The sequence below is a fragment of the Corapipo altera genome, unplaced genomic scaffold (assembly GCF_003945725.1).
Source record: "Corapipo altera isolate COAL_440 unplaced genomic scaffold, ASM394572v1 316, whole genome shotgun sequence".
Lineage (NCBI taxonomy): Eukaryota > Metazoa > Chordata > Aves > Passeriformes > Pipridae > Corapipo > Corapipo altera.
The window spans coordinates 757,133-770,827 of NW_020884974.1; the positions used below are offsets into that span (position 1 = coordinate 757,133).

The following is a 13,695-nucleotide window of genomic DNA, read 5'->3' on the forward strand; positions in this document are numbered from 1 at the left end:
ATCAGGCCAACCTCCTCAGAATTGCCTAAGTTTGTGTCCAATATGATTTTCTGCAGTTACAACACACACACCAAGTATTAAATATGTATAGATTAATTTTCATTGATCCTTTAATACAGAATAATCATTAAGCCTATAAAGAAGAAGGGTTAAAGACAGGACAGTTCACTTTTCAGTAGGCCCTGTGTCAAACTGATCTTCCCAAGATCATACTTGGTGTTTCCTCGAGTCAGTGCAGATGGTTGACGTTTTCCAACCTCAGCCAGATTTTTCTTGGTGTAGCCTGGCCAAGTACAACCCCAGTGTACAAGTGATGTCTTTGCAGTCTCTCACCTGATGTTACAAACAGCACACAACTTTTTTTTGCATGGACACCAGCTTGAGGCTGTTCAGAGACAGGCCTGACTTCATTCAAGCCAGTGTTTGAAATTCATCCAGAGAGGCACTAAGGCAGATGGAGCTGATAAGCCAGACCTGGGACACTTTGCATTAGGCAAAGCAGATTCTTGTTGGAAGTCAGAGATATTTCTAGTAAAGCGGTACAAGATGCTTTTAATAACAATACCTTGAATCTATATCCCTTAAGCAGTCTATGAAAGCTTCAGCCACCGTATAATAATTAAATATTCTTTGCTTTAACCCTTTAACCCTTCTTCTTAGGCTTGATGATAATCTTATAATAAAGCATCATTGAAAATTAATCCATATATGTATTTAATACATTAATCGGTATGTGGGTTGTAACCTCAGGAAGTCACATTGGGGATGAGCTTAAGCAATTCCGAGGATGTTGGCCTGTTTAAAAAAAAAAACATTTTAAAAAAAAAATCTCTATTTTAGCCAGCACTTCCATTCCCTGGACACAAAATAATCAAACAAACAGATAGATAAACAAATAAATAAATAAGAAAAAATTAGCCATTAGAAAATGGTATGGGGAAAGGACCCTTTGTGATAAGGAATATACATATATATATATATATACATATATATCTATATATATATATATGAAATGTATCGGGCTTAAAGCAGCGCCTTTGGCCTTGGCTGGGGAGGTGGAGGGGGCACGGAACGAAGTTGGGGCGGAACCATCGGGGCGGCGCCGCCGTTTCCGGGGAGCGCTGGGCCGCGCGGCGCCGCCCGGAGCGAAGCCGCGTTGCACAGCCCGGGCAGCGCATGGAGCCCTTGGCCAGGGCGGGCACGGGGGGCGTTTGCCCGGCCCAGGGGGGCGAGGGGGGCACCGACCCGGGCCAGGGGAGCACCGACCCGGGCCAGGGCAGCACCGACCCGGGCCAGGGCACCTCCGCGGGCGGGCGGACCCAGGGCGGCTGGGCAGGGGCGGCTGGAGGCAACTGGATGACGGCTCACCCCACGGTAGGCCGGGGCGGGGGGCGCTCGATCACTCGGGGGTCCCGGTTTGCCTCCTGGATCCCGACAGGATTCCTCCGTCATGGCTCTGAGGGACATCTCGGGCCCCCCCAGGAGGTGTGCTGCGCGTGGAGATGTCAGTATAACACATATTGGGCGTCCCGAGGGGGTCTCCGGCCTTCGTGGGGTGGTCGGGGAATGCCCCTGATCAGCAGAGGAGGGGGTTGTAAATCATGGAAACGCAGTCAGGAAACGTAAATGCCTTTAAATGTTAACTCCATCTTAATTTTTAGCGCACCAAAACCACGGAGGGGTTTAATTTTGGCCATCCCCCTATGTTGATGCACTGTAGCAAAAATAGGTAAAACGATTTACCCAAAAATAGGTCAAATTGCACAAAGCTAGAGCTGTTCCAGGAATAGGTGTGATTCCTCATTTATTTGTTTATTTTGCTTGCTTTTTTAAGTGCCAGGATACGGGGAATGCGGAAAAAGGAGCTTTTAAGATACTGTCAGAAAACAAGTTCTGCTTTTGATTGCCTTAAAACTGGTTTCAGGCTTCAGTGGCTCCTAGGGCTGTACAGATTCTGGGTTTGGTCTGTGCATGCTTAATATAGCTTGTGTTTTCCTTCACCAACATTACTTTTTGGGTCTCAGTTCACAGAAATGATGTCACTTGATATATCTGACAGTACTCAAGTCTACGCTGCATTTCTGGTGTACCTGGACCTCCTGGAAGGTAAATCATGGAATTGATTGGGTGGACATCTCAACAAATGTCTTTGCCTGTAGGAGCTGTTAAATTAATTGTTTATGCACTGGCAGGACCTTTCCTAGGAAGGCCTTGGTGCTCTTTCTGAAACTTCTGTTGCTGAAGGTTTTTATCCTGTGCCTACCTGGAGACTTTACAAAGATCTTATCCAGCACTTAGAGGTGCAGGGTTCCAGGGCAAAGACAGGCAGCATGGAAAAAATAAGCAAAAGAGGAGTAGGGGAAGGAAAAGGAACATAGAAAGGTAAAGTTACAGGTTCAGTAGTTGTGCATGGAGTCCTCATTTGTCGATTAATGTGAAGTTACTAAATCATAGTGTTTCACTAAGGGTACCATTTAGCAAATGGCTGATGTGTGCTGGCCTGTTTTCTGGAAAGGGCAAGGATTCCTCTAGGAAAGGAGGTCATTTGCAAGTGTGGTGGCAGTAATTTATAACAACTGTGGTAATGTTATGTAATAATGTAGTAATTTATAACAAACTGTAGATGTTGTGCTTAGGGATGCAATTTAGTGGGGGACCTGGCAGTGTTAGGTCAATGGCTGGACTTGATCTTAAAGGGCTTTTCCAGCCTAAATGATTCTGTGAAATCCAATGTAGTCTTGTGGTGTCTGCTAAGAGTGGAACAGAGTTATGTGATACATAAACTTCTGCCTGGATCCTTCCAAGTTGGCTTTATTGAAAAGGGACTGTGAGTAGGCAGCCAGCCAGCCTAATAAAAGTATTTCAGTTTTGCTTGGAGCCTGGTGGTTCTCAAGGTCAGGGAAGGGATGGATTTTACAGGCCAGAAAATGCTGTGTCTGTCATTGTTACACCTCTGAAGAAAACACCTTAATAGGCTTTAAGAGAAGGTTTCTGTAATTGTGCAGCAAAAGCTTCAGCCTTACCCCTTCAAGCAGAAGGGGAGGGCTGTGTATTATCATGAATCATGTTTTTAGCACCTGCTCTTTCTCAGTTCAGGATACTGATAAAGTGCAGATTTGGATTGCAGTGCTGCAGATGACAAAAGCTGTGTGGTTTTATCTTCTTTTTGCCTTTTTGGAAGAAAAGCTTTGTCAGACAGATCCCTGTTCACCATCTCTCAGCGGAGCTCTGGAGTCAGCAGGCTGGCACTGCTCCGTGGGTTTCTTTAACAGGATTGTCTCAGAAGGGGAATTTGGCAGATGAACGGGGCAGTTTTCCTGTGAGGAGAGGGAGGGAAAACAGAACCTTAGATGTTATCTTGAATATTATATTTGAATGATTAAAAGTTGTGTTTTGTGTCCTGGTCCTTCTCATCACTGATGAACCTTTCTAGGGAGAAACTGGCACGAGGTGAAGCCTGTTGGAGTAGCAGAACTGCAACTGGTGTGTCTACATGCACGTGCAAGAGAGCAGGAGGGTCTCCAGGTGATGGTGCCGGTGCCTGCCCACGTCTTGATAAGCCATGAGAGGTGAGGATGTGGTCAGTGCTTGTCTCATGTTACCAGTGACATAAAATGAAGCAATGAAGCACAGATGTATTTTACAGGCTGCTGATGGTTTTGTCAAGAGTGGAAGGGACGGGGGGAACAAAGGAGTCTTGTAGGAAAGCAACATCTCAGCCTGTGAGCAGAGTTAATTTGGGTGCTGCAAACATACAGGCAGCTTGGAACACTAAAGAAATCTCAACTTTGCATCAGTTTCTGCCTCTCCCGCTCTGGAAGTGGTGCTTGGATGTCAGCTTTCCACAGCAGCTGATGCCTGCTGCTAAACACTTGTTATTGTTTAGAGCTGCATGTGCTCTAGGAGATAACCATGGATACCAAAGTATGTGTTTGAGAGACAAGGTTAGAGTAAAAGACCTTCACAGCTTATGTTTTGGACATTCTTGTGCTGATTTTATAGTCTGGGAAATCTAGTGATACCTTTCGAGTTGCTGGACTTAAAAGTACCTAAGAGGAAAGAAATCCACTTGGACCTGTCTAAGAATAAGTTTGTTTTATTGTCAAGTCTGTGGATAAACCTTATGTGATTTGGTTTGCTTTTGTTTTGAAACTATACTTAGGCTACTTTCAACAGGAAATTCCTCTTACTTATCTAGAGTTTAATGTGTCTGTTAATTTTGACTTACTGTCCTTACAAATGGCAGAGCAATTCTCAAGACAGCTCTGAATGTGTGATATTGCAGATATTTGCAGGCTAGAGAACTTCCACTTCAGTAATTTTACAGTGTATTTTAACTGGCCCTTCGAGCAGCTCAGACACATAATGGGATTTACACCTTGATAAAGACTTCTTTCTTTTGCTGGTATTTGCCAGTCTGCCCTGTGATGTCTCTGAAGACCTGGACTATTTCAGCAGCATAGTATGGTTGTACATTTTTCAATTTCTTCTGTTTCTGCTCTTGGTAGGAGGTGGCTCAGGGCTGGTTTTACAGATCTTGCAGGCTTTTGCTGTTCCCTCTTGCTCTCTGGGCAGCAGCCTGACACAGTAGTAGGTAGCTAATTAATTACACTTAGTCGATGTGTGTGTGCACTCTAGGAATGATGTTTTTGCTTTTTTACTTTTAGGTTTTAGAAGTGACAGTTTGCTGTCTTGCCAACAGACTTCTATCTTCACTTTGCTGTGCGTTGGGTGAGGGGGAAGAAAATGATTTACTAGAGTAAATGGGGTTTAGTACTATCTATGTACCGAAAAAATCTTATATTTGCAAGTATTGTTCAATCACTTTTGTGGGCTTGGTCTTGCAAAAGAAATATGGTGTGATCTCACCAGAGGAAGGCTGTTGAGAGGTCTTGCAGGATGAAATGCTTGGTGTCATCCAGAAGCAGATCACACTCAGTGATCTGAGTGTGCAGTTCTCATCTCAAACGAGATTCTAAGTGGGAAAAGAAGGCAGCAAATTAGGATGTGGGATCTTTGAGGAATTCCACCTACGTGCTGAGTCGTTGTGCTTGTTTAACATAGTACATTTCCCCCTAGGCTGGAAACTTCGATTCCTGGCATTGGGTCAAGGCCAGAAGTGTGTTCTGATCGGCTTTTAATGACAGATATTCCACTGCATGTATGTCCTATCTTTCACTGTGTCATTGGAGCTTTTCATTGGGAGCCTCTGACCTTGTTTGTTCTGTGGTGATACTGTTTGCTCTGCCTCTGGCACTGGAGCGTCTGGAATCCTTTACTGGAAGGATGTGTGTTAGGGAGGCAAAGAGTGAATGCATCACATTGATTAAAAGTACAGTTTGTGACTAGGTTTTGCTACAGAGCAACTACATAGGGCATGCTGTCACTAAAATGAGCTGAATCCCAGGCTGTAATGCCAGGTGAGTCTGTAAAAGCCTGTATGTGCTCAATATCCATGGGTGTTGTCAGGCTGGAAGATTGTGTGCACTTGTGTTTGTGTTGTTGAATGTGCATCTGCATTTTGTTCAAAGCAGTGCCTTGGGTTGTGGTGTTACCTGCTAGAAGTAGAGGAGGTATGAGTACCAGTGAATGCACCTCAGTTGAAAATAAGCCCTTGGAGACACTTGGGAAAGTGAAAACATTCTATCCCCATTTCTGGGCCTGGAACTGCAAAAAAGCAAAAGCAGCCAGTAAATGGCAGCATTTATGAGCAGCATTTCCTTGCTTAACAGTAAGGCCTGGGTAGCTTTGAATGTGACAAATCAGTCCCTTGCAATCAGACTTCCATCTTCATTCTTCTCTGTGTTTTTCTAAGAGCTTATTGGTGAGGGGGAAGAGAATAATTTATTAGGTACTGATGGATTATATTACTATGTATGTGCTGAAACAGTCTCACATTTGCAAATAGGAGTCAATCACTCTTGTGGGCTTGGTCTTCCAGAGACAAAGGGTGGTTTTCCTCTTCAAAGCCACATCAGCCAAGCTCTGCCTTCCCAGGTGTCTCATGAAGATTCCTAATTTGCTGCCACTGGGAAGTGTGTCCTTAAAAGGTCACAGTAAAGTTGGTGTGGAAATTACCAGCAAGACACCTAAGCAAATTACAAATACAAGTGCCCTACAAGAAAAATAACCTGCACAATGTTTTTAACCCGTGATGAGATTTCATAGTGTCCAGTTTGTGCGTGACAGTTAACTGCTGAAGGCAGAAGCTGTTCTGCTTACTAAGCTCACTGCCCACTTCTAAAACAGCTCAATGGAAGCTGATCATCCTGCCCTGACAGCTTAGAGCTGCACAGGAACTTGCTGAATCACAAAATTATGGGCTCTGAAGCAAAGAGACCACCAATGTAAATAGTCTCTTGCAGTCTGCTTCGTGCTGTGCGTGCTTGCTCTCCAAATGAAGATTGCTGAACCTTCTGCGAGCAGAGACCTGGGGAACACGGTGCAGCTTCTGTCTGTCTTGGCCCACTCTCTGAGGTTTGGAGAGCTGTGTGTTTGTGCACTCTGAATTCTGCAGGGATTCAGACTTGCAGGAGGAATTTGTAGGTCCATTGGCTGGGATGTGTTTGCTGCTCACCAGGACACCTTAGTGCACACCAAGTACCTAATTGTCAGTGCTTTCCAGAACTGTGGCTCCCCAAAGGGGAGGAAGCAGTCAAATACCAGGAGTGCTGCTTCAGAGCTGGTAGGAATGACTTGCATAAACCAAGCTTAGCAAAGGTAGGAGGGCTCACATTGTTGACAGCTGGATTTTTCAGATAGCCTTGAAAGCCCTTGGTCCTTCGAGGACCAGGGAGTTCAGTTTCCAGATCTAACAGAATTAGGCACTGTCTGTCCTAGACAAATAACACTCTCTAAGCAAAATGTTACTGATAAACTGTCAGATTAAATGATATATCCCTGCCCTGTTTGTCTTCTGTGTGCAAGTGTTGGAAATGAAGGACGTAGTTGGTTGCCTGAGGTCATGGAGACCTGCAAAGTTTGGTTTAGGCTGAGGGAAAGACTTCTATTGTTAAAATGCTAACTTAATTTAAATGTTTCATTTTAAAGCTGATAAGCATCCTGAGAAAGAAATCTGAGGACTGGAAGTGATTTACTCTATTCAAAATTCATAGATTGTGAAATAAATATCTAATCTGAAGAAGTCCTGTTATTTTAAATGCACTGGAAATGTGATGTGCTTCTCATCTTGCATCCTCTTGATGGTTTTGTCAGTAACTCTCCTGCTATAAGCATCATTTGAGTTTACTCAAATCACACACTGAAAATGTAATTAAAGGCTCCTAAATGCAGACTCTTTATTAGTATTTTATTTGGGATCGATGTGCCTCCTACAGCAGAGTTGGTTATACAGTGTTGTGAATGAATATGCTGTAGTTGGTGTGTCTTGTAGGACTTTGCTGAATTCTGATTCCTCCATTTTGTGTGGTTTGTCTTCAACTTCCGTGGAGAAAAAGTCTTTATATTCCTCAGGGTTTCAACTCCTTTTCCTGACCAGTGTGGAACATGGTGTTTGCTTTGTTTTGTAGGGGTTTTTTTCCAATTACAAAAAGCTGAGTTTCTTCTAGCATTACCCATTCCTGCAATCTGGAAACAAACCCCAAGGAATAGTGGTGTCCTTTTACACCTTCTCCCACCACCATGTGCTCCTTCTCACATCTTTGAAGGCACTGGGTTAATCTTGCTGCCTGCCCTGCAGCTGGGCCTGGAGCAGCATTCCTGATGGGGAGCTGTGCTGGCTAAATTCAAGGAATTGTGCTTCCTGGGAGGTTTCCCCTGCTTGGTGCTGACCCAGTGTGGTGCAATGGCATGCTCCAGTGCACCGAGTAATGATCTCTGCTAGTGGCACAGAGACCAACTTGTGTTGACTCTGCAGCCCTGCCTTGGGTGGAGGGGAGGGAGCAGTTGGGGCTGGCCAAGCCTGCAATGAATTATTCATCCAAGTATAAAGGGCAGATTGAAAGCCTTTGGCTTTTATGGGATGGAAGGCAGTAGTTCCATTTCAGCTCAATGGAGCACTATGCAACCTCCATAAAACTGCTCTGAGCTTTCAGTGTTACGCTGCTTCTCAGAGGTGCTTGCATGGGATGTGGCAATGAAATGCTCTTTTGTTCATCACAAAACTTTCTGCTTGTGCTATCTTTCTTTTATGATTCTGTTCTTAGTTTTTGGGCAGTGATTTGAAACCTCAAGCTACAGCTGCCTCAGAGTCCCCAGCTGTACACCTGGTTCTTTCTCTGGGGAGAGAAGGGCAGTGTTGTTTTCTTAGGAGCAGATCATTAGGAGAGACAGCACAGATTTCTGATGGGTGTTGAAGGCCTACTTTAGTACCAAGATAGGGGAAAGATGGAAAATTCCCCTCATCTCTTTGGATGGATTGGTATGGATTTCTTTGTTTTGTTGTTGGGTTTTGGTTTGGTTTTAAGGTATTAATTACAACAGTAATAAAAGACCAGGTAAGCTCACTGTTGCCATTTAGTACAGGCAGATAGAGGTAACATTTACAGTGCTGTTACATTCACTTGAGTGGTCCTTGCATGATGTTAAATAAGTTACACTTGCTCTTAAGACTAATCCTTTGGTAGAAAAAAAGCAACCTCTATTGACAGTAGTTTGTAGTTTTCTAGAAAAGCTTTTCCAAGCCCTTTTTCTGATGCAAAGTGCTTTAGAAATGCCAGCTCTTTACTTTGGATAACAGTGTCCCCTTCACTGTGTGAGGTGAACTCCTTTGCATCCTCTGCAATGTGAGGTGAATGTGAGTTTGCTTCCCGGGTGAGAAATGAGGGCTTTGTCCTGCTTGCATTTGGCTTTTTGGGAGCAGATTCTGGATTGTAGTGAACATGCAGGCACCATCAGTCTTTGGAAATGGGTTTTCAGGCTATGCTGGAAGCCTTGGACTGCATGATCTGTAATAGATGAGAATACTTATTAAAAAATACTTAATCTTATTCTACTTATGGGACTTAAATAAGACTTTTCCATTAATTCTTGTGATGTCTGTATTCCCCTAGCTTATATATGTTATTTTCCTTTCACGGTGCCTTTGTTCAAGACCTGCCTTTTTGTGTGGGAAACCTGAAACTTCTGGAACTTCTGAACTTACTCACTTTACTTAGCTTTTCTTCCTGAGGAGGGAGAGAGAAGGGAAAGGAGTGGTTGGCAGGGTATTTTAGCTCAGACTTCTCCCTGTGCATTGCAGGAACATTCAGGACTGATTGTTCTGTGTGCTCTTCTGGGGCTCTAGATTCCGCCCCCCCCAACCAGGTAGTTATTGTCATAAATCCTGAGAAGTTGGCATGGTTAGGGTTGACTGCCCCTGATCTCCCTAGCCAGGCTGAGCCTATGGATGAACACTTGCTCAGGTGATGGAGTATTGTGTCCCTCAGGAGGTGACAAAGTGACATGGTGCATTCTGCTGGATGTATTGGTTTCCTCTGTTCCAGAGGCTTCTCACGTTTGACATTTTCAGAAACATTAAATACACTTTTATTAAAGCAAACCCTGTCTTTTATAACTGTATGGTACAGCAGGTGTACTGGTCATTAAGGAGCTTAATTATAACCATGAACTTGTAACTGAAATCAGTTGGCTCTGTTGGGGCTGTTAACACACCGGCTTCTTGTCTAGGGCTTCATTTCAGTCATGGAATACAACTGTTGTGTGAGATGGGCAGCCTGGAGAGCTTATCTCTTAAATTAAAGGCTTCTTGCCTTGTTTAGAAGGTCAGACTTGCATTCTTTGAATTTCAGGAGGCCAACAACACTTCTTGTCTTTTTTTTCTCCCTAAACGGTGTTAGATACATCAAAAAGCTATATCATTCCTGCAATATTTCATCTTCCTGTTTATGGCAGGTAGCAAGTGCAGTGAAATCAGAACCCAGATGTTCTCTGACTCCTTTGAAATGTCTGCTGGTGCAGAGAAATGTGAACATGCTGGACACAGAGGCTGACGGTGATGCCTTCAGGGGAGGAGAGGAAGGGACAGCGGCATCTGATACAGACTTCCTGAATTCCAAAGCTTATTCTTCTAAAAGATACCCTCTCACCAGTCTGCAGATGTGCTGCATTGCATTATGCTAGTTGTGGTATGCACAAATGAGAGCTCTTGGTTTGGGCTGCCTGTTTGAGAGAATGGGGAAGAGGAAAACTGCATTAGCAGTTGTAATTCTTTATGGCGATAGCAGCTGATTCCCCATGTGCAGTGGAAAGCACTGGACTCTGGGGACAGCACTTAGCAGATCATCCTGAGGCAGTGGCATGGCTTTGTACCCTTTACATAAACCCTGGAACTTGGTCTCCTGAAAAGTAAGTCAGGGATGCAAAGAAATGTGGTTAATCTGTTGTCAGGACCTGGCCGCGTTTGGGTCATGGCGCATCTTCTAAATGGAGGGAAAGAAAGGTGCAGATGTTGGTGCTTGGTATAAGGAGTTTATCTTGCAGTGTAAGGAGAAATCATGAATGATCAGAAATCTAGATCTAAGGCCTCAGTGTTCCATCCATCCCCCAATAGACTAGGAGGAGAAATGGTGATAGGTACTAAAGAAAACAGGAAGGAACTTCGGCCCTGGCTGACAGGTGAATACAGACTCTGCCTGAGTCTGTTCCCGGATATGGGGCTGTCCACACTCAACACCAGTTTGGTTTCTTTGGCTTCCAAAATATCTTTCATGGATAGCTGTGTCCTCTTATTTGGTCTTTTATTGTTAATTCTATATCATGTTCCCAGGAGAAGGAGAGAGATTAATATCCATTGCTTCCTAAAAGCCATGGATAGTTCTTTCCTCAGTGGGTCTCTGCCAGTTGTCTGGCCTCACCAATTTATTCAGAGCTTCCTCCAGACACTTGGTGGTGAGGTGTGAGGGTGGGGAGGCCCTGGCACAGGTTGCCCAGAGAAGCTGTGGCTGCCCCTGGATCCCTGGAAGTGTCCAAGGCCAGGTTGGACGGGGCTTGGAGTGACCTGGGCTGGTGGAAGGTGTCCCTGCCCGTGGCAGAGGTGTTGGAACTGGATTACCTTTAAGGTCACTGCCAACCCAAATCATTCCATGACTCCGTGTGTGACAAGTGGATTCTTGCTGTGTACCCCTGAACAGGGGCTGGAAGTGACAGGAGCAGAAGATGCCCAGGTGGCCAGTACAGTCTTTCTTACCTTATTTGTTCAGTTGTTATGAAGTGTGCTGTTGTAGGAGAGCCAGACTGTAGCTTTTCACAGCCACAGTATCCCTGTTGCATGCAATCACTGCCTATATTGTATTGCCTTCTTTATGTATGGGCCAGTGGTGAAAGTAAAAGGCAAGGCAGTCCTGGATTTAGCCAGGCTGAATTATGCACAGTTCAGAACACAGATGGATCTTAAGAAGGTCACAGGCTTAACAGTGCAGGCTTTCCAGGCTGCTCTTTATTCTCTGCTGCCTTCCATTTGGCTTTTATTAAGGGATCAAAGAGGTTTTGAAGGAAGATGATGATTAAAGTTTGAAAGCTGATGCATTTAGAAAGAGCCTTATTTTCAGCTGCAGTGTCCAGCTTCAGAAATGCATGTTTTCTGGTGAGGGAGATCTCCAGGGCACGTGAAGTGAGGGTGGTTTTTCCCAGTGCGTAGCTGACCTGTTCCCAGAGCATAACCTCTTCCAGCAATCCCAGACAAGCCCTCTGGATGAAGGAGGAAGCTTCCTGTGGAAATCTCAGGGTGGGGGTTTTTATTGTTCTGCCCCTGGGCACCACTCTCCTTCAGTACTTGTTCCCCAGTCGTGCCAGGAATCCAAAGACTCCAGGGATCAGTGTTGTCCTCAGCTCTGAACCGAAAAGTAACTGCCATGTTACTCTTAAAATAAGCTAAACAGGAAAAATTGCATAACTTTGTCTTGAATTTTTAAAGAAGACATTATTTATGCTGACTGTCCTGAAGAACATTAGTCTTGTGGCTTCTAGTCTAGACAGGGAGGTAGAGAAACCTGGCTTGGGCTCCTGGGTCTTCCACAGTCTGGCAGAGAACTGTGGCACAGAGACTGGAAGACTTGCCTCTACAGATGGATCAAGTCTTAATTATTTAGTTCTTTAATTGAACACCAGGTGTTATTTAATTAGATTTTTTATTTTAGCCTAATGAAAACAGGGCCATTAGAGATTGCCATGCTAGGATTGTGGTAGTTGAAGGATGGCTGAGGCACGTGCACAGGAATGCACCTAAGGAAAGCTTAGAAGCTTGTGTTGTGCCATTTCCAACAGAAATGTATGAAACCGGTATATTTGTATAAGATTCTCTGTTATTTTCTTTTGTTTCTTGATTATATGAATTTGGAATTTTATTAGAACAGATACGATGTTTTCTTTAGTGGAGACAAGTTTGCAGAATAAAACTAGGCTGAATAAAAATAGCAATTGTGCACTTCTGCCTTTGTGCCATCACAGGTGGTTGTGGACTCCTTTCTAACTGAATTTTTTTCTTTTTCTAGGTTAAGGGAAATACTGAAAGAAGCCTCTCTCCCCCCAGAGGATCCTGACACCCCGCTGTCAGTTACCTTGGCCATAGTTGAGACAGATTCCACAATAGTCTATTATAAAATGACTGATGGCTTTGTAATGCCAGACCCTCCTGATGATACTGAAGATGGGGACAATAAACAGTGGAGAAAGAAAAGAAAGAAGCTTTTCAAATGATTAGGACAAAACCAAAGACTTTTCTTGAACTCCTGTGCTCAAACCTAAACAAATCCAGGAAGTGATGTGTGTAAATAAGGGCTGTGCTACCCTCTGACTTGGCAAATCAAGGATCTGGTCAGGGAGAACAGAGGCTTGTGCAGCTGCACTGTAATGAAATGCCATTTGGGGTATGAAATGGGTCATGCTTTGAGACAGATTGATCCTGACTAATAAATGTACTTGTGAGATATTTCCAGAGCTGGGCTCCTTTCTATCTGGTCAGGTATACAGCAGAATAAACACATCCTTACCCATACTGTAATTACTGCTTACAGGTAAATCTGAAGGGTTTCTGGCAGGAATACTGATACCAAGTGAAGAGCTTTGTAGTTTACAGTGTCTTTGTTCTTAGCACTGTCAGAAGCACTCATGCTGCCCCCCAGGCTACATTTCTGAATGCTTGCTTGCTTTCCTCTGCTTTTGGAGAAAAAGCTTTTCCACAGAAATACTTGAATTTTTTTCCCTGCAGAGGGAAAACTGATTATAGCAACACCACAGGCAACTAAAACACCAAAGTATGTCACCTTCTGTGGTATAAGTGAACACTAGTTATCTACTTCATGCACCAAGCAGGCTTCTAAGCCCACTGTCATTCCTAGGATTTATTATTTTTTTGGACATAGCTTTGCATGTTGGAACTGGCTGCCCAAGAGGTGCTTCAGCTAGGAGTCAGTTAGGAGGAAAAAAATTACTTTTAGTTTCTTCTACAGGAATTTTCCACCTCTTTCACATAGAAATCTTCTTCAGGTTAAACTTAGAGTTCCTTGGCAATCAAATAGCATCCTAAGAGTAGCTTCTTGAGCACAAAAATGTCCGTGTGACAGCTATGAGGCCAAGGATCACACATTCAGAATGTGAAGCACAAGAGCCCTTTTTCTGCGTGGGTATAAGAATGGGAGCGAATCCAAAAAACCAAGCTGAAAATGAAAGACTGTTTACTATCCCTGTGACTAGGGTGGATGTTTCTATAGTTGTGGAGTTTGAACCTGCTTTGGCCAA

The 13,695-nt window shown here is 44.0% G+C and overlaps 1 protein-coding gene across 1 annotated transcript; it reads left to right on the forward strand.

The window, feature by feature from the left end:
* Nucleotides 1-1,157: 1,157 nt before the first annotated feature.
* Nucleotides 1,158-12,894, forward strand: TSEN15 (tRNA splicing endonuclease subunit 15). Its single transcript, XM_027665308.1, has 4 exons — nt 1,158-1,374; nt 2,025-2,106; nt 3,434-3,569; nt 12,450-12,894. The coding sequence occupies exons 1-4, from the start codon at nt 1,177-1,179 to the stop codon at nt 12,652-12,654; spliced, it is 621 nt and encodes a 206-aa protein (XP_027521109.1). The 5' UTR covers nt 1,158-1,176; the 3' UTR covers nt 12,655-12,894.
* Nucleotides 12,895-13,695: the final 801 nt, after the last annotated feature.